At 31.8% G+C, this 19,293-nt stretch overlaps 2 protein-coding genes across 2 annotated transcripts; one reads left to right on the forward strand and one right to left on the reverse strand.

The window, feature by feature from the left end:
• Positions 1–4,863: 4,863 nt before the first annotated feature.
• Positions 4,864–10,077, forward strand: LOC133791903 (ARM REPEAT PROTEIN INTERACTING WITH ABF2-like). The gene is made up of 19 exons (XM_062229812.1): positions 4,864–5,198; positions 5,327–5,493; positions 5,789–5,961; positions 6,075–6,195; positions 6,282–6,356; positions 6,463–6,557; positions 6,736–6,811; positions 6,921–7,028; positions 7,379–7,507; positions 7,609–7,677; positions 7,772–7,831; positions 8,011–8,134; positions 8,396–8,535; positions 8,672–8,735; positions 8,858–8,937; positions 9,021–9,085; positions 9,179–9,296; positions 9,417–9,541; positions 9,699–10,077. The coding sequence occupies exons 1-19, from the start codon at positions 4,952–4,954 to the stop codon at positions 9,793–9,795; spliced, it is 2,133 nt and encodes a 710-aa protein (XP_062085796.1). The 5' UTR covers positions 4,864–4,951; the 3' UTR covers positions 9,796–10,077.
• Positions 10,078–10,592: 515 nt separating this feature from the next.
• On the reverse strand, positions 10,593–12,725 carry LOC133791909 (cyclin-P3-1-like). Its single transcript, XM_062229817.1, has 3 exons — positions 12,385–12,725; positions 11,245–11,659; positions 10,593–11,119 (listed from the first exon to the last, which is right to left on the reverse strand). Exons 2-3 carry the CDS (start codon positions 11,649–11,651, stop codon positions 10,852–10,854), a joined length of 675 nt encoding a protein of 224 aa, XP_062085801.1. The 5' UTR covers positions 11,652–11,659; positions 12,385–12,725; the 3' UTR covers positions 10,593–10,851.
• Positions 12,726–19,293: the final 6,568 nt, after the last annotated feature.

The following is a 19,293-nucleotide window of genomic DNA, read 5'->3' on the forward strand; positions in this document are numbered from 1 at the left end:
GTGTCAAGTGTTCTTGAGATTTGAATTTCAAATATTATTTGTTTATTTAATTATTGTTTTTAATTTGATTAAAATAAAAGTCTAACAGATCAATTTTGAATTAAGTAAAGAAAATAAAATTATTTTATTATCTTTATATAAGTTTAAAAAGATACGATCTTTTTAGGTTGTTGAATCAGATGCATCACTTATAAAAGTATCGATAGAATTTTTCTAAGCTTGAAAATTTTATAGAACTCTCTGAAGCATTCTCTTCTCCAAACTCTCTAGATCTCATGTGTTGAGAATATCTAGAGAGCCTAAATAGCCAAACCAATGAATCTTACGTAACCACACACGTCCTTGTGTGTTTGAAGAACGGCTTGGAAGACTGTGGTGTGAGTCTTCACCGGATATGTATGAAGATCGTTTGATTATACAAAAAGACTCAATGACTCTTAATAGGCTACAAGAGGCATTCTTCTTTCCTTTTTGTGTGTAGATTTAATGTATAAATATATGTATTGATCCTGACTCGGTATTAATGATTTTTAAAACCACCACCCCTTCCGTTGTGTCTCTGATTTTATTCAAATTAATACCAACACAAACAAACTCATTGGTTATCCATGAACGCGTCTTATACATGTAATAGGCAATAACGAAGTATGAGCAAGCATAAAGCAAGTCATCCAATAGATACGTCCACATAACACATAAGCATACAACACAGGCAAGTGGCACGTGATGATCCAACGATGACAACAAACAAGCAACACATAGCCAATAAGGAAGCATACACGATCAAATATGGATAAACATCATTTAATTAATAAGTGGTCTTGATAGGGTAAGAGAGTACACAACTTAAGCCCCTATTTGCTGATGGCCATGTTGTTTCCCTAAGTCACCATGTCATCTTCCCCTAAGGAGAGCATTCCTAAGTATAATGGTCTCTCCAGGAACATATATGATTTTTGCCTAAGAGATATATGTATAATTACAAAAGTGCTACTATCCCACCCATGAGGTTGTTTGGTGCAAGATTTGACTAATGATCAAGCACAAGGACATATTCATTCTACAAAATGGTCTCATATAGGTGTGTCAGGGGCAACACACCACACTAAGCCTGCCTTAGGTTAGACAATGAGCTTACTTAGAATGAAGATATCCCCCACCTGTCTACAATGTTTTCGCTATGCAGTCTTAATGGTAATTTTATCATCTTTTCAAAAAAAAAAAAAAAAACTAAAGAAAGAAAATTGTGTGAAAAAAGAAAAAAAAATAATTTTCTTGTGTTTGATAAGTAAAGCAAAATATGTGGAAAAAAGTGAAAGAAATAAAATCTTTACCAAAAATAAATTTAAATAATTTATATTTATATAATTATAATAAATGCTGCTATCTACAGATAACTAGTGTTATTGGATTCAGTGCAATCATTATGGTTGTAGATAAACGAGTTATGACAACTCTGTCAAAACCCCTGAAAAATTAGATTACTTTAGTAGTGAGGGTAACCTTGGGTTTTATGGATTCACAAGTATGTATTTGGTATTCTCGATGGTAACCTTTAGTCAGTTACCAACTTTTAGTTCCCGGTAAATGTTTTGAAGTAACTTATTATCCTTTGATAATGGTTGATAGTTCAAATAAGACTAACAATTCTCTTCATCCCCTTCGGTCAGACTTGTTGCTTTTATGCTATGTTTGGTAGGAAGGAAATAAAAATGGGAAGGAGAGAAAAAATAGAGAGAATAGAGAAAGTGAAAGAAAGAAAAGAAATGTATTTTCTCTTTTTTTTTTTGATATAATGATAAAAAAGAAAATTGTTTTATTTCCTTTGTTTTGTATTTGAAACAAAATTGAGAACAAAGAAATATTTTTTTGACATTTATACCCTCATATTAATATTTATTTTAATTTTTATGTATTGCTCATTATTTAAAAAATATATTTTGTCACATATAGCATATATAAAAATAATTTTCCAAACTTGTGAATATCCCATTGATAATGATTGTATGTATGTGTTTTATTATATATGGAATATTATTTATGAATGTTGATAATATGTGATTTTATAAAATTTATTTTTATAGCTAAAATGATAAGAATTTAATAAACTTAAGAACAAATTTAAATAAACTAAAGTAGAACTTATGTGTTGAGATATTTGATATTTGAGGTCAAAAATATAATTTAAAAATATATATATTTTATAATAATATATTAAAAAATACAACTAGAATTTTTTAGTCAATTTGTCAAGGGTATTTTGGTCATATAAAGCCCCCAATATTTTCTCTCCATTTTGGAGATAAATATTTTAGTGTGGGTTCATCACTTTTTTTCTCTCCATTTTTCTTTTCTTCCTTATTTCTCTCTTACCAAATCACCAATTATTTTATCTTCTATCCAAATTGAAGGAATGCTTAATTTTCACTGATAATTTCTCATATAGTTTTCCATTTTGTTGCAGCTTACTATTTTTTCAGCCTTTTGGTCCTTCAAGCATAAACTCCAACTCTCTTAGTAGGACTTAATTGGGCTCCAACATGTGGCCTTCCAATTGAGTGTGCTCTTTCTCACTCTCTTTCCTCAGTTATGACAACCAAGACTAATATTTTGGATCTTAATGAGTTGGGTGCTTTGTTTTTTATGATATTAGAGTTTTATTGTCTAATTTTATGAAAGCAACTCTATCCTATTTTGGCCGTCTTGATAATAAAGCGACCCATAGTCTTGTGAAATAAGCATGTTTTTAAACTAGACAATAAACTTTTTTTGGTAGAAAAGATCCCTAGTCCTATTTGTAATGTTTTTGCCATATAATCTTAATGGTCCTATTTATGACATTTAAAAATAAAAAAAATTGGCTTACATGCACTAAGTGTCATGATTAATTAATTAATTTAAAAAAGAGGTTCTACTATTATAAGCACACACATTTTTTTCTCTTGCTCTCTTTCTACATTAGTTATCCTTATCTACCCAAATATAACTGAACATAACCATATTTTAATATATTTATAGATATACATATATTAACATTGCGAGATAGATCCTACTAAAAAATCTTTATATATATACTATAGCTAATAAATGCAATGTGAAGATTATAGTTGTTGAGAGAGACAACAAAGAAAGATAGAATTTTTAGGGCCAGCTTGGTATTGCTTTCTGTTTTTTGTTTTCAAAACTGTGTTATCAGAAATGAGAACAGAAAATTGTTTTTGTAGTTTTAAAAAAACAAGAGGTGTTTGGTTAATGTTTTCTAAAAACAATTTTTTAGTTTTATTTTTTTTAAATCTTAAATAAAAAATTAACAAATATATTTATAAATAGAAAAATATTTTAAAAGTTTGTAATAAATAATGAGATAAAATAATTTGAAAGAAAAATGATGAAAAATAAGGAGTGAGAGAAAGTAAGTAGAGAAAATTTGAAGAAATTGAAATTGAGAAGAGAAAAATTAATCTAAGAAAAAATGAAAGAGAAAGTGGTGAGAAAGAAAGTGAAGAGAGAGAAGTGAGTAGTTAAAAAATGATGAGAGGGAAAAATGATGATAGAGAAAATAATGATATATTAAGTGATGAGAGAGAAAGTGAAGATATAGTAAGTGATGAAAGAAAAAATAATGACATAATGAATGATGTAAGAGAAAATGAAAAGATAGAAAGTGAGAAAAGATAAAATAACGAGAGAAAAAGTGAAGAGAGAAAATGTAAGAGAGAGAAAGTGATGAGAGAGAAAATAAGGAGATAGAAAGTGAAAAGAGAAAAAGTGATGTGAGAGAAAGTGAAGAGAGAGAAACTAATGAAAGAGAAAGTGATGTGACAATAAATGATGTTAGATAATAATAATTAAAAAAGTGATGTAAGAAAAAAAAAATAGAAATTTTTTTTTTTAGAACAACAGAAAACAACTTTTTATTGTTCTCAAAATTTTCTGTTTTCTGTAATTTTGTTTTTAAAAATTGTTTTATGAAAACAAAGCCAAACAGCTTAATTTGTTTTCAAAAAACAATTTTAAGCTTTTAAAAACAAAAAGCAGATTTTTAATTAAGGAGCCAAACAACCTCTTAAGTTTTCCTCAATTTTTCTCACAAAAAAAATGAGAAAAATAAAATCTCACTTTTATTTACATTTTTTCCCTCTTTATTTTTTTATAAATTCCCCACCCTACATATTATAAAACTCCAAACACTAGAAAATAGTATCACTCAACTACTTTGTCCTTTTCCCTACTAAAATCCATACTCAAAAAGGCCTTAATCTTAAAAAAATCACTAAAGAAAATTTTTTTCTCCAATTTTTCAGCAATTGGCTAGCATAAGCAGTATAATATTTCTCATATTATAAGTTCAAATAATGGTTGAGACAGATATTTTTTTATTATCAAACTATACACACACTAGTATTTTAGTTTTATGAACCGTAAAAAGTCAGATTCCCACCTTGAAAGATTATAAAGTTAAACTATAAGTCTCTTACTAAACTTTATAAGTTTTATTTAAAAGAAAAAATAGTAATAACCATTTTCTACCTTGTACATGAACCTCTCAAAGTAAATAATTCTCCAAAAAACAAATTAATTCTACCCTATTATTTTATAAACTAGTTCACATAACAAGCCACATGAATGAAAACTTGTCACCAAATTATATATATGTAAAAAAAATCTAACAATAAGTATACTATAGTTAATTAAAAGATTAGGGGTCCACGTGATATAAACATGTTTAACAAAAAACGACAGGTCGTTTGGAGATTTAATTCATAATTTTCAGGGCGGGAAGTACGCTTTAGAATTTCATTTCTAAAAGTTTGGCGGGATTGTAAATTTATATAAAAGGTAACCAAAGCTCGCTTCATTTGTCTCAAAAGCCGCCGTTAAAATAAAAGGCCCAAATAAATTACCATAAACCTACTCTATCTCCTCCGTCGGCTCCTTCCTCCAGCCGCCCATGGAACGCGAACAGAACCAGACCGTCTCCGCCAGAAAAAGCTTAAAGCGGAAGCTCGATCAAGATTTCCAAGAAGAACTGGACCAACAATCCTCCGATCGCAAGATCTCCTCCGTCGCACCCCACGATGCTCACCAAGACCTGCTCCGTGAGGTCCGATCTCTCATCGGAATCCTTGGTTCAGCCGACTCCGACCGTGCCGCATCCAAACGCGCCACCCACGCGCTCTGCGAACTCGCCAAGAATGGTAAGGTTTTCATGCTAACGGAGAATACAGTATTTTTTTTTTGTTGCTGGTTCATTTCGTGATTTTTGATCTGCTTTTTGGGGAGGTTAGGGTTTATGAGTTTCTGGTAAATTTTGCTATTCTTGCAGAGGAAATTGTAAATGTTATTGTGGATTGTGGAGCTGTGCCAGTTCTTGTTAAGCATCTCCAGACATCGCTGCTGTCGCCGGGTAGAGGTGTTGAGGGTGCACCAAGGCCGTACGAGCATGAAGTGGAGAGAAATGGTGCTTTTGCGATTGGGCTTCTTGCTGTTAAGGTAATTCAATTTTTGCCTATCTAATAGTTATTTTACTCGTTACGGTTTATATCATCTTCTCTGCTGAGTTTAATTCTTTGGTGATCGATCAATCTCAAGAGTTCAAAAGGAAAATGCAAAATAACAGATGATTAGTTCTTTTGTATTTTTCTATTTTGTTGAGTAACTATTGGCTGTTGGCTTAATTTGTTTTGGTCAATTAAAATTTTAACAGCGAAATGAAAGGTAACGGTTGATGCTTTGTTTTGTTTTCATCTGTTTATGCCGTAATATGTCTCTCTTCTATGCCGAACAGCCTGAGTATCAGCAGCTAATAGTTGATGCTGGAGCTATATCACACCTGGTGGATCTGTTAAAGAGGCATAGAAATGATGCTAACTCTAGAGCAGTTAGCGGTGTCATCCGGAGGGCAGCTGATGCCATCACTAATCTTGCTCATGAAAATAGCAGCATCAAAACCCGTGTCAGGTTGGTTTTTTTTTTTTTCACTTAAAGTGTCCCCTCAAAGAAAACACAGTTTCAAATAGTGTCGGTATAAATCAATAAATGCTTGTTGTCATATGTCTGAAATTTTAATTCAGGATTGAAGGTGGCATACCTCCTCTTGTCGAGCTGCTCGAGTTTTCTGATGCAAAGGTGCAGAGAGCAGCTGCTGCAGCCCTGCGTACCCTTGCATTTAAGAATGATGACAACAAAAACCAGGTGATTGGCATTTCCCCGTTACACATTTTTGTCCACCCTTTTCAATTAATTTGCATTTCAGTTATTAACTTGAACTGAAATTGCAGATTGTAGAGTGTAATGCATTACCTACCCTTATACTAATGCTTTGGTCTGAAGATGCTACAATACATTATGAAGCGGTTTGTCTCTAATCTTTGTTTCCTCCTTCCCCCTCCCTCTTTATTTATTTTGGGGGTTCCTTTAGCCTTCTTTTACTAGAGAAACTGAACTGGTGTGGTTTGGCAGGTTGGTGTAATTGGAAATCTGGTTCACTCATCCCCAAACATTAAGAAGGAGGTTCTCTTCGCTGGTGCTTTGCAACCTGTTATTGGACTACTCAGGTAAATGTTGGATCTTTGAAATTCTTCAATTTTACTATTAAATTTACTTTGGAGTCTCACGTAACATCTCTGTTTTAGCAATGATAGGCAGCTACCGTTTTCTGTTTCTTTTGCCCCATCAGTATTAAGTTCGTTGCTTTGAATTAAAAAGTTAATTATTGGAATTTTTTCATATTAGGTCTTGCTGCTCAGAGAGCCAAAGAGAAGCAGCTTTATTACTTGGTCAATTTGCAGCTGCTGATTCAGAGTGCAAGGTGGGCGACCATATTGATGTTGACTATCTAATGCCTCTGCTATGAGTAAATTGTCGTGTTATATTATTTTTATAAATGTTGTAATTTATGAAATCTGGTGTAAATACAGGTTCATATTGTACAAAGAGGAGCTGTGCAGCCGCTAATTGAGATGCTTCAGTCTTCAGATTCTCAAGTTAAGGAGATGTCGGCCTTTGCTCTAGGGAGGTTGGCTCAGGTGATTGTCTTTTTTTCCCCCTTCCCTTTTGCATTCTACACGCTAGAACAACAGCTGGTAACCATATGTATAATCGTCTGTGTACGTTTCTCGTGGACCATGTGCTTGTAATTTTATGTATATTTATACACATATTGTGATAACTTTAGTTGGCACTCTCGTCTAGTCCTTTTCCCCTTTATTAATTGAGTCAAGTGTTTTATAATCTTTCCTCTAGCATATAATTGACTGTAAGCTGTTTAATAAGTTTTAATCTTATAATAATTCTGTACAAATAACATAATGCTAATAATTTTGAAAGGAAAATATACATTTGAAGTTTGTTGTTGCTTAATAGTTTATATTTCCAGGATACGCACAATCAAGCTGGCATTGCTCATAATGGGGGTATAGTGCCTCTGCTTAAGCTTCTTGATTCAAAAAATGGATCTCTGCAACACAATGCTGCGTTTGCTTTATATGGTCTTGCAGATAATGAGGTAAAGCTTGTTATTTTGATTGCTTAAAATTTTGGGTTTGCTGTATTTTCGTGCTTATCATTTAATGCCCAGTGGAACTTAACTTGAAAAGTTTAATCTAGGATAATGTTGCAGAGTTTTTTAAGGCTGGTGGATTTCAAAAACTCCAAGATGGAGAATTCATGGTTCAAGTATGTTTTTCTTATATTTTGCTTTTTTCTTTTAATAGCTCTTTGATTTTTATTATCTTTCTCACTTTTTTGCTTCCATACATTATTCGTGTAGCCAACTAAAGATTGTGTAGCAAAGACGTTAAAAAGATTAGAGGAAAAGATTCATGGACGGGTGCGTTTTCTTATGGATTTGGTTCTTACTGCTTGCCCATACTTGGCAGTGGCTTTTGGGTTAATTTAGTTGATAATTTCCTTTTTTTTTTAAATGGTATTTTGCTCAAATTATAACTTACTTATTATAATGCAATTGCTATGAATGGTGGGTTTAAACTAGTTTGGTGCTTTGATCAGGTATTAAACCACCTAATTTATCTACTACGGGTTGCGGATAGAACAATCCAAAGACGAGTGGCCTTAGCTCTTGCCCATCTTTGTGCCCCTGATGACCGAAAGACTATTTTCATCGATAACAATGGTAAAAGATCTTGAGTTGTATTGTGATACATTTTCTTGCATTATATTTTGTTATGGTGATAGGATATTTTTTTAGAATTGATGGATTTTACTGCCTTTCATTTTACAATTGGAAGCAATCCAAAAAATCAGTCTTGTTCTTAGATTGGAAGTCTTGCATAGTACCGCAGTCCCTTAATAAGATATATTATACAACCAAGCGAATCATCAGAAATAATTGTAATTCTCCACTTCTTTCTGAAATGCTCTTTTCTTACTGCAGGCTTAGACTTGCTATTAGGGCTTCTTGAGTCTGCGATCCTGAAGCAACAACGTGATGGGTCTTTGGCCTTGCACAAGTTGGCTACAAAATCTACCTCTCTTTCGCCTGTGGATGCAGCGCCACTATCACCAACCCCACAGGTATTTTTTTTATGTCTAATTGGTTAATTTCAAGCATAAAATTTGGTGCCCTTAGTACTCTTTTATATCTAATTGATTAATTGGATTCATAAACTTATTCTTGTCATTCACACGGTCTTATGCTCCTTTTGTTTAGGTGTATTTGGGTGAACAATATGTTAATAACCCCACCCTTTCTGATGTCACCTTCTTAGTTGAAGGTAGGATGCGATGACCTTACCATATATAGGGAATAACACAATATTCTGTGATTTTATGCAGCTGATTTATTCTGAATTTTGCAGACCAAAACTTGCTCACATTTTTTATTTACTTTTATCAGGTAAACGATTTTATGCTCATAGAATATGTCTGCTTGCTTCTTCTGATACATTTCGCGCAATGTTTGATGGTGGTTATAGGGTGAGTCTTAATTTAGCTTTGCTCTTTGCTATGCCTATGGCCCTACATAGATTCGTTCTTGCTAAAACACAACTGTTTTGCAGGAGAGGGATGCTAAAGATATAGAAATTCCAAACATTAAATGGGATGTTTTTGAGTTGATGATGAGGTACGGGTTAGTAACCTTCTGTTTCAGTAATTACAAGTAAGAAACCCCTGTTTGATTCCTGATCATTTGTACTTCTTTTGATTGTCCTCTCAGATTCATATACACAGGATCTGTAAATGTCGATTTAGATATTGCTCAGGATGTACTCAGAGCTGCAGATCAGTATCTTTTGGATGGTCTGAAACGTCTCTGCGAATATACCATTGCTCAGGTGGAGCTTCCATAATGTTTCTTTTGAATTAACGTCACTTTTACAAGTCCGTTACTGATGGCTTTTGTATTTAGTTTCTCAAGAATGTTTCACTGATTATTTCTTATTTCGTTCCTAAAGGATATATATGTAGATAATGTTTCCCTCATGTACGACCTATCAGAGGCCTTCAACGCTTCGTCATTAAGACAAGCTTGCATTGTTTTCATCTTGGAGCAGTTCGACAAACTGAGCATCAAGCCATGGTATGTATCATCACATTGCCTTATCTTCCTCTGAATTTTTTACTTGTGTAAATACGAGTATGTTATAATAAGAATACTGAATATTGGAACCTGAGCTTGAAAATTGATGCATTTACCTCCAGTCAATAATGAGTTCTTTGTAATGGAAATATTGTAGGTACTCTCGTTTGATTCAACTCATCATACCAGAGATACGGAGTTCCTTCACCAAAGCACTTACAAAACCTGCCCAAACTGATGTATGGCAGGACTAGAAGGCCAATCAGCAATTTTGATCTTTGACTGAAAAAATACAACGGAGGACAAAATGCACATAAGATTAGATTGTACATAGATTAGATATGAAAACTATCTTAATCAATGCTCTACTTGATACAGTGAACCCATCTCTTTTAGTCGTTCGCGTGGTTGTGAAGATAGATGAGATGTGATTTTTTGTATTGACTATTGATCATTGAGAAAAGAAAAACAAAAGTTGAAATGCCACTAGTAGTTTATTGAAACAAAGAAATGAGATTTTAGTCTTTTAGCTATAAGAGCAATTCTAACGGTGGATATTTTATTAGTTGCTTAATATTTTCAAATCATTTAAAAATATAATTTTTTATTTTTTTCTTCATCTATATCATTTTTGGTAACTTTTTTTATAAAAATGTTTAAATGCTAAGCTTCTTAAAAAGTTACATTTATATATATATATATATATGTACAATTAAAAAAAAAACCACCATTGCCTAGCGGAGGCACTCTCCAATGCTTTAAAAAAAACAAACAAGCTACGGTGCTTGTCAAAAAATAATCAATAAGCTACCTGATGAACCACCCCATTGTGGTGGCTCTAAGTTGTCACTTCAATAAACCATTTTCGTTTTCATAATTAAGTAAAAAAATCAGTAGAAAGAAAACAAATACCAAATCAAAGGAAATGGATTCCAGCTAAGTTGCAATGTAATCATCCTTGCTTCTTTTCGTCTTGCATTGTAATAGTTGCTTACTCAACTGGAGATTTTATCTTTCAGAGCAACATTTCAGTACTCTTTCACTAAGTCGATTCAATTCAACCTCCAAAATAAAATTAAATAATGAAAAAATGAAGCGAAAATTGCTCCAACTACGGTTGTCGAGGTACGAATGCACTGAGCAAAAAATAAGTTTACAAAATAAAAACAAGATACAGCTTATGGGACACAGCAATCAAATCTCTTTTCTTCATTAAAGTTCCAAACGTGGCACGTCATTGAAACAATCGAACTCTCTAGATCTAAATGATGATACATTTAATTTAAATGCCTTCAGCACTGTCTTCTTAATCATCTAGCAATGGTGGGAGCACAAGTAGAATCATCTTTGTTTGACCAACCCTCTTTAATTCCACAGGCTTGGAATGGCCTTAACCTTTCAATATCAATCTGTAGTTCTTCCACAGCTTCTTTCTCTAATTGTGAACAATATTTCCCAAATGTCTCTACATTTACTTGAAGTCTGAAATCAATAGTGAACAAGAACCGCATTTCCAATCTGTTTAATTCAGATGTGCTTACTCCTCCCACTTTAGCATAGTATGCATTGTTAAAGAATCTGCAAGAAACAAGTCAAAAATATTAAAAAAATAAATATAATCATGATGAAACTTCAAGAGTAAAGGCTGAGAACCAAAAGGGACTATTCAAGATTTAGTAAAAAAATTTCATTTTGGAACTTACGCATCATCCATAAATTTTGCTGCCAGCATTACACCGGTGATTAGCAGCCTGTGAACGTTGAGAGATGTTAAGTGAATCTCTGTGTTTTTGAGAAATCTGTCCAAATAGATGTTTGCAACAACAAAGCAAGAGGGGCTGCAGCCGGAGTACTTGAAGATGCGATCAACATACTGGCGAATGCTTAAACTAGGTGCTCTTAGACCGTGAAATATGGTAAGAACTTCTTTAGCCTTTGTTGCCTCCAATTGCAACTCATTTATTTGTACGGATTTCTCAAGGAGTGAGGAGAGAAGTGATAAGACCCGGGGTAGTTTTATAACTCCTTTGCCTAATCCTTTAAGCCCCAAAGAAAGGTAGACAACATCTGAACCTACACTGCTCTCGGTCTCAACTGCCAGAGTTCCCATTATCAGATCTGCAAAATTAAGCATTGACATGCGAAATGTCAGTCAAAGTACATAACACAACATCTAATGTAAGCAAGACTCGGGTGCACATTTAGGCATTTCAGAATGACCCCTAGTACAACTACCTCATCTCTACATTATAGAAAAATCAAAACTCGCAGGGAGGCAAATTCTCTGTACGAAATTGGTGACCCAATTCGCAAATGAAAGCCTCTTTTACTTTCAAGCTTAATTGTACATACAACTTCCTTCTATAACTTAAAGTTTACACATCTAGTATTGTTGTCCTATAACCTACTTCAATATTTTTCCATACATGGATTGTGGAACATTAAGAGTAAATTCCTGTAAATAGGCGAGCAAACAAGCAGTTGAGCTCGCTGAAATTGACACAATTATTAAACATGGGCCAAAAGTAAAGACCCACTTGAATTTTCCATAAGAGAGCACAGATCAGAGCCCAACTAAAGAACTAGACCCGAATTTGGTACTAAATCTAAAATCAAGGAAAAACCCATAAGAAAATAAAAGATATCAACAAATTCGACATAATAAGCAGAACCCACCAATCGAACCCGACTACTAACACGAAACCGACACCATTTTTCATTCAATTCAACACAAACAAAAACCCAAGATCTAAAAGTTCAGCTCCGAACGAGAATTTTAGTAGTCCCAAACTAGAAGAAAGCACAAGAAGCAGACTTAAAAAAGAGAAAAATGAAGAACATACAGAGATATTCTTGTAGGAGTAGGAGAAGCCTCTAAATCCCTGTAATTGGTTTGTGTTTGAGCATAAAAGTACTCCCAAGGGCACAACAAGCAAGATACACTGAACGTAGTGGATATGATATCAGCGTCTAATTCAATGGACTTAGGCAGTGATTGCTTCTACATCTACTTCTTCTTCTTCTTCATCTTCTCTCCGCCATTACATTCTTCTCGGAATAGTTTTTGGCGCTTGGCGCAGAGAGAGAATAACTTTTATTTATTATTTCCCTCTCTTTCTCTGTTTTCCCTCCTCACATGGAGATTGAGACTTTAGACAAACGCGGTTTCTCTCTCTATAAAAAAAAAAAGTGCTTTTCTATGTATACTTCACATTAAAGATAGTGTCGGCACCATTCGCTCTCTTCTTTTTTTTTTTTTTTAATTTTATATATAATAATAAGTGGCTACCTTCACCGTCGTGGATTGGTATCCATTATATAGCCAGAAAAATACTACTTTTTTTTAATACCGTATTACTTGTAATATAAAATTAAAATGATTTATGTAACTTTCATTTCATGAAACATGGCTTTATATTTCAAAAAGTAAAATTAGCCTAGTTTCTTTTACTGTCTAATGTTAGAATTTGTTGGCAGGACGACATCTTACTTATTAATCGGATTTCGATTTTTATATATTTTAGAATATGTTTGAATTTATTTATATTTTTCAATAATATGTATAAGGAAATGAATCCAAACAAAACCCTGAAAAAAATTCCCATAATAAATTAATATCTGGTACAAATCTTTTTAGTAGCATTGTAAGAAGCTGAAATTGATTGGAGATTTTTAAAACTTAATTAGTTATTATTACTTTTGAAAGAGGGAGACTTTAGAGTAAGGTTGGACTTTATACTTTATTGGTAGGGTACAACTCTCCTTTAGTTCATTATAATTTTAGTAGGTCTGTAAATTTTTAAGAAATTTAAGATAATTATTTGGAACAAAATTAAAGTTCAAAAATTTTATTTTACATGCGTACAAAAAAATAATTACACATAAAATAAATTATTTAAATCTTTATTTTATCTTATAAATTAATTAAAATTTTATAAAAGATCTGTTATGATTACGAAAAAAAATTGTAGTAATAATGATAATTAACGTACCGACCAATACAGTAAAAAAAGGGTACGCTATTGTAAATTTTTCTACAAAATTATCCTTAAAAAAACACAAAATTAAGACTATTGTTGTGTAAAAAAAATATCTAAATTACGCCGAAAGACAAGCAACAGGCAGTGGGTCACATACATTTCACACCACACAAAAATTACATTGCTGATTAGCTAGCAGAATTTGATGAGGAATATAGACAAGACATAAAGATGTCAACTTTTATTATTTTAATGCTCAATTAATTGTTAATTAAGTATACAACTTTCTTGTGATAAATAATTTGCCAATTAGTGACTCATGACTACTGTCCTTTCTAATCTACGATTGACCCCTCTTTTTAAAAAAAAAATATATATATTGTATATTGTTTCGCATGTGGTTATTCAAAAGATATACACAATATATTGTTATGTCTATTTTAATATTGGGACAATACAAACTACGTTCCAAAATAATACAAAAAAAAAAAATATATATATTTATATTTGTAAAGAAAGGTGTTTGGTTCAAAGGGTGACTTTAATCTAATACATTTTAAGGGGCAATTGATAGACAAAATGTCTCTCTTATCTAACTGAACTGATGGAGACTTTTCTTATTATTATTCTCATTTATTATCATTATTATTATGTCAAATCCATCTACTAAACCTTCCACCATTTTGTTCCTTTAATTAAGCCAATGGTGATTGGTTGCATTATTTGCAATTAATATTGCCAAACAAGTCCTTATCAAAAGATTACTTGTAGTAGCAGGGAAGTGATGAACAAACCAAACACAACCAATGCCTGTGACTTTCGCATTACTAAGAATGATTTTAATTGAGAAATAATTGTATATTTATAAATAAATAAATAAAAACATGATTCAATTTAATAGCCTTTAGATGATTATAATTAATATGAATATTTTGTATAATTGACTATAGTAGAAATATTTATTAGTATTTAAAAAAAAAACATTTGTAAAATAATCTCAATGATAGTTCTTACCACTCAAAAATTATATTCAGCCATCCTAGTGTAAATTTTAATAAGAATAGTTCCACATAATAACTCTCTAGTCTCTTCCTGTTTTCCTCAATAATGTATGGACTAGATTTTTTTTTTAAAGAAAAAAGAAGTATTACATCTTTATCTCAAGTTCAATGTACACATTTCTAAAAAATCAAAATGAAGATAAGCATCACATGGAAATAATAGCTATAAAAGCTATTGATATATACTCAAAATTATTATAAATATCACTTTCAAAAATATAAAAAGCTATCACCTATATGCTGTCCATATACTATTTTTAATTTCTTCTCTCACCACCTAGAGTACTTTTTAATGGAGGAAGTAAAATATCTAATTCTTTATAATATAAAGAAAAAATTGTTTAGGAAACTTTTAAGAAAAAAAAAATGGTGTTTGATAATTCTCAGCTCAAAAGATTTAGAGCTGTAGCATTCCATTTATATTGAAAAGCAAAGGCAGTACATCCTCTTACATTTAGCCATCTGGCATTACACAAAAAGCAATATAACAAACTCTAACAAATTGGTAAGCAATATAACAAACTCTAACAAATTCGTACACCACTACCATTACACAGCAAATATTCCTTAGCACTAATAACAACCCAATAACAAATCAGAAAACAACAAAGGAGGCTAAGATGTTATTCTCTGTATTGCAGAGTACTGTAGCGTGTATGTGGGAGCTAGGAAATATTCAGGTTCTTAACAAAATAATCTTTCAATACGTGATATAAAGTTATATTTTTTTACCTAAATGAATAATACTTCTCTATATGTAGTAAAACACTATTCATCAAGCTATAAATATTTTATTATTTTTTATAAACTTTTATATATATATATACATGAGTGTGATACTATTATATTTAATTATTTTATTTCTTAAAATGAATAAAATATTTTTAAAAAATATAATATTTAAATGATGTAGAGAAAAAATAGAGAATCTGATGTATAGTATAATGTAAATGTTTGAGGTAAATTATAAAAAAAATATGTTTTGGTGGTGTATTTTGAAATACACTTTCTCTATAATATTTAGCTAAAACTCACAAAAACATCTTAGATCAACTTCTTTATACATATATTTATAATAGTTATGCACAAACTCCAATTAATCTATATCTGCATTTACATAATATTTACATATCCTTTATATAATATTTTAATATTATTATTTTTCTTTATAAGCTTTCTCTCTCCTATTTAGTATATATATTTATTATTTCTTTTTTCTTTTTCAATTATTTTATTTTACTTTAATTAATAAAATATGTTTAAAGATATAATATTTAAATGATGTAAAGAAATATTGAAAAACTGATGTGTGGTATAATGTAAAACTTAGAGGTAAAATGAAAAAATATATATTTTGGGAAGATAATTTAAAATATGGAGTAGAGTATCTATTGTGAGTGCTCTAATAAGTTAACTAAATTGCATTGTCTTATTTGAATGAGCCATAATTTTATTAAATTGTTTATGATTGTCTTTGTTTAATTATGCACATATGTTTGGTATTGGGTGTTGAAGGAGGGTATGTTAGCTAACATGGTAACATTTATAATGTTATTATTAAAATAGTAAATCCATGACCATTAATTTATTAAGGTTGGTTAAAAGGAGATAACTGAACTTGCTGTGTCTCTTAAATAACACAAAATATAATTTTTTTTTTTAAAATATCCACATAATTTGACACCTTGCCCAAGTGTTTGTTCCGGGCAATGGCATGTTAGAATGATATTTATTCCGAGTAATAATTTTATTTAGTATTTTAAAATATATATATATATAAAAAATCTATTGCAGCTTTTATTGTTGAACTTCTTATTATTATAATTTTGCGAGCAATGTGTATTGGGAATCACTAACACAACTCAGAACAAATCAATTATCAAATTCAAACAATTATAATAGGAACAACAATGTCAAATTGTTAAAACAAATGATAGAACGCAAAACAACTAAAGTAAAAACAATCAAAATAAAATACAACATGTGATATTATACTAGTTCAGCCGCCATTAATGAGGTCTACATCCAGTCTTCTTCCTCCAAGATTTTTCAATATCAAAGTCAATAGTACAATCATCAATAATCCTTTGAGTTACACCACGACATATAGAGTTGTAAATATGGAAAGGACTTTTCAGCACGGTATGAAACAGGCACGCGTTTGAAAGGTATGAACATGACACGGTATGAAAAAATATGAGTTGGGGCCAGACACGACATTATGTTGAAATTAGCAAGATACGACACGACACAACACGACACAACAAGCTTGAAGACACGATACAGTAAAAAACCTAATATTTTAACATTAATAATACTAATAAATTTTTTGCGATAAAAAAATACTAATAATTTTTTATTTGTCAATTATATGTAAATTAAATAATCATAATTTTTTTTTATATAATTCTATAATTATAATTTTATTTATATGTTTTATGATTTGTAAGTTAAAAATTTAAGTATTTATTAGTAGGTATTTAAATTCTAATAATTAATATATATCTTTAATATAATTATGTGTAAAGTATGGTTGAAAAAATATAAAAATAACTAAAATTATAATTTAAACTAAAAAATGCATTTAACTTAGTGGTTAGCTCATTAATTGTTTAAGAGAAGGTAGATGGTTAAAATCCTCACCCTCACTTTTTTTTTAGCAATAATAAAATGGGCTTGAAAATGGGCATGAATTTGGGCCCGAATAAGTACCGAACTTGGGCCTAGCCCGACACGAGGCACGACACGAATGAGCCGTGCTAGGCCTATACTTTCAAAAGTGGGTCGGCACAACACGACCCACATTTATATATGGGCCCGACACGGCAAGGCACAAATTTTCCGGAGGCACGAAAATATGGGCCGTGCCGGGCCGGGCCAACCCACATTTACAACTCTATGAACACCATAAGAATACTTTGCTACAAAAGTTTTACACGAACACTTCCAAGAACTGCTTTCTTAGAACTAGCTAATGCTCTCTTGCTTGCAAACACTTTTCCCTCACAAAAATATCTTGTAATCTCTCTTTAGAAGTTTCTCTATTTGTAATAAAACAAAGTGAGCCAACTATCTAAAAATAAAAGTAGGTGTAAAACTCAATGAACTAACTTTTCAAATAAGGTGTTGACTGATGATTTAGCTAATGACATGGAGTCACTAAAATGATACGAATTTATAAGTTGAATGCAAAAACTAAACAACACAAATGTTTTATAGTGGTTTGGCCCCAGAGATTGGTAATAGCCTACGTCCACTTAGTGATTTTACTTGCGATCAGCAAACTAGGGTTCACTAAGTTTCATAAGCTCCAAAATGAAATACAAAAGTTGTGTATAAAAGCACTTGTTCTCTTTCTGAATACCAAAAATTGCCTCCCCCCTTCTATGAATCCTATTTATAGGTTCAAGGATGTACATATGGGCCAATGGGCCGTGTTTAAACTTTGTTACAAGCATCTTTGAATAATAACAGAATCCATAATAGTTCCACATAAAGAAGATCAAATATCTTATAAATATCCGACTTATAATTGTATTTGAACTCTGGCTTCGTTACTACGATCAGACCTGGTCGCATATATCAACATATCTTCTGTCGTACTGTTCAGCATCTTTTGAATCCATCGAGCAACTTGCTATCCTGGTCGTTGATCGACCAGACTATCATTATTAAACAGTCACGTGCTATCCACGTGCACCCCGATCATGCCACGCCAGCAAGCAAATCTTTTTTGGTTAAACATTTGCCCCTAAGTTTATTTTAATGTGATTAGCATTTAATAAGCTTACTCGACCAGCAATCCATCCGACCTGTCACATCTGTTAGTATTTACTTTTTAAAAAAGGCAAGTAATCATGACTTTTACAATTTCCCAGAAACGTTTTGACGGTTATTACGATTCCCTATGCATCGAAACCATATTCCCATTATTACCTTCCATTACTTCCCCGAGCAGTATAAATATAAGTCTCTTCACCTTTTTTCATTTTTTACCCGAACCTTCTCTCTCTTCAAGAATACTCAGAAAAAACCTTCAATAAAAAACCCAGAGACTCCAGTGTGACCCGAGACGTTTTTGAGCAACTCCGAGCAAAACTTTCATGATTTCTCCCACAGTCTGTACTCCAAGTAAGTTTTTGAATCCATCATCCTTTCTTTGTAGCAATTTTCATGTATTCTGGTCCTGAATCACGAGTTTTTATAACTGGGTTTCTATTGTTCTTGAGAATTTTTTTGGGTAATTGGGTTTATGAAAAAAAAAAAACATCAAACAACTATGCTAGAATAGAGATTTTAGGTAATATATCGTACAAAACAATGCTTAGAAGGAATATGGGGTATAGGTACACCGATTTCGGGTCCAAAATCGAAATGAAAATTTGATTTTGAGTATTTTGGAAAAACTAGGTTTTTCCCGCTTGTTTTCGGAGTTGAAAAGTTTTTCTAATTTATTTTTTCATATTCACTTTTTGATCTGTTTTTACAACCTGCTCGCATGTTCATTGTGTTTTTATTAGGATGTTGTTAGTCGTATAAAAGCTTAACCTTTATACTCGAGCAACGTTATTCTTGCTTTTCTCTTTCTTCTATCTATTGGTCGTAGATTCTCACTTCCCATTTGCTCTTCTCAAATATTCATGCATGATCCCTGGGGAGGTGAGAGACCAATAGATGACGACCTTCTCGCTTTGCTGCTTGAAGATCAAGA

This window comes from Humulus lupulus, chromosome 1 (genome assembly GCF_963169125.1).
Source record: "Humulus lupulus chromosome 1, drHumLupu1.1, whole genome shotgun sequence".
Taxonomy (NCBI): domain Eukaryota; kingdom Viridiplantae; phylum Streptophyta; class Magnoliopsida; order Rosales; family Cannabaceae; genus Humulus; species Humulus lupulus.

Bases quoted from the DNA above. Each gene is read 5' to 3' on its own strand.
- LOC133791903 (XM_062229812.1), top strand. From the start codon at position 4,952: ATGGAACGCGAACAGAACCAGACCGTCTCCGCCAGAAAAAGCTTAAAG. The intron at 8,135-8,395 runs GTAAAAGATCTT...TTCTTACTGCAG, and splicing joins TATTTTCATCGATAACAATG to GCTTAGACTTGCTATTAGGG. The intron at 9,542-9,698 runs GTATGTATCATC...GAAATATTGTAG, and splicing joins AAACTGAGCATCAAGCCATG to GTACTCTCGTTTGATTCAAC.
- LOC133791909 (XM_062229817.1), bottom strand. From the start codon at position 11,651: ATGGGAACTCTGGCAGTTGAGACCGAGAGCAGTGTAGGTTCAGATGTT. The intron at 11,120-11,244 runs GTAAGTTCCAAA...TGTTTCTTGCAG, and splicing joins GCAAAATTTATGGATGATGC to ATTCTTTAACAATGCATACT.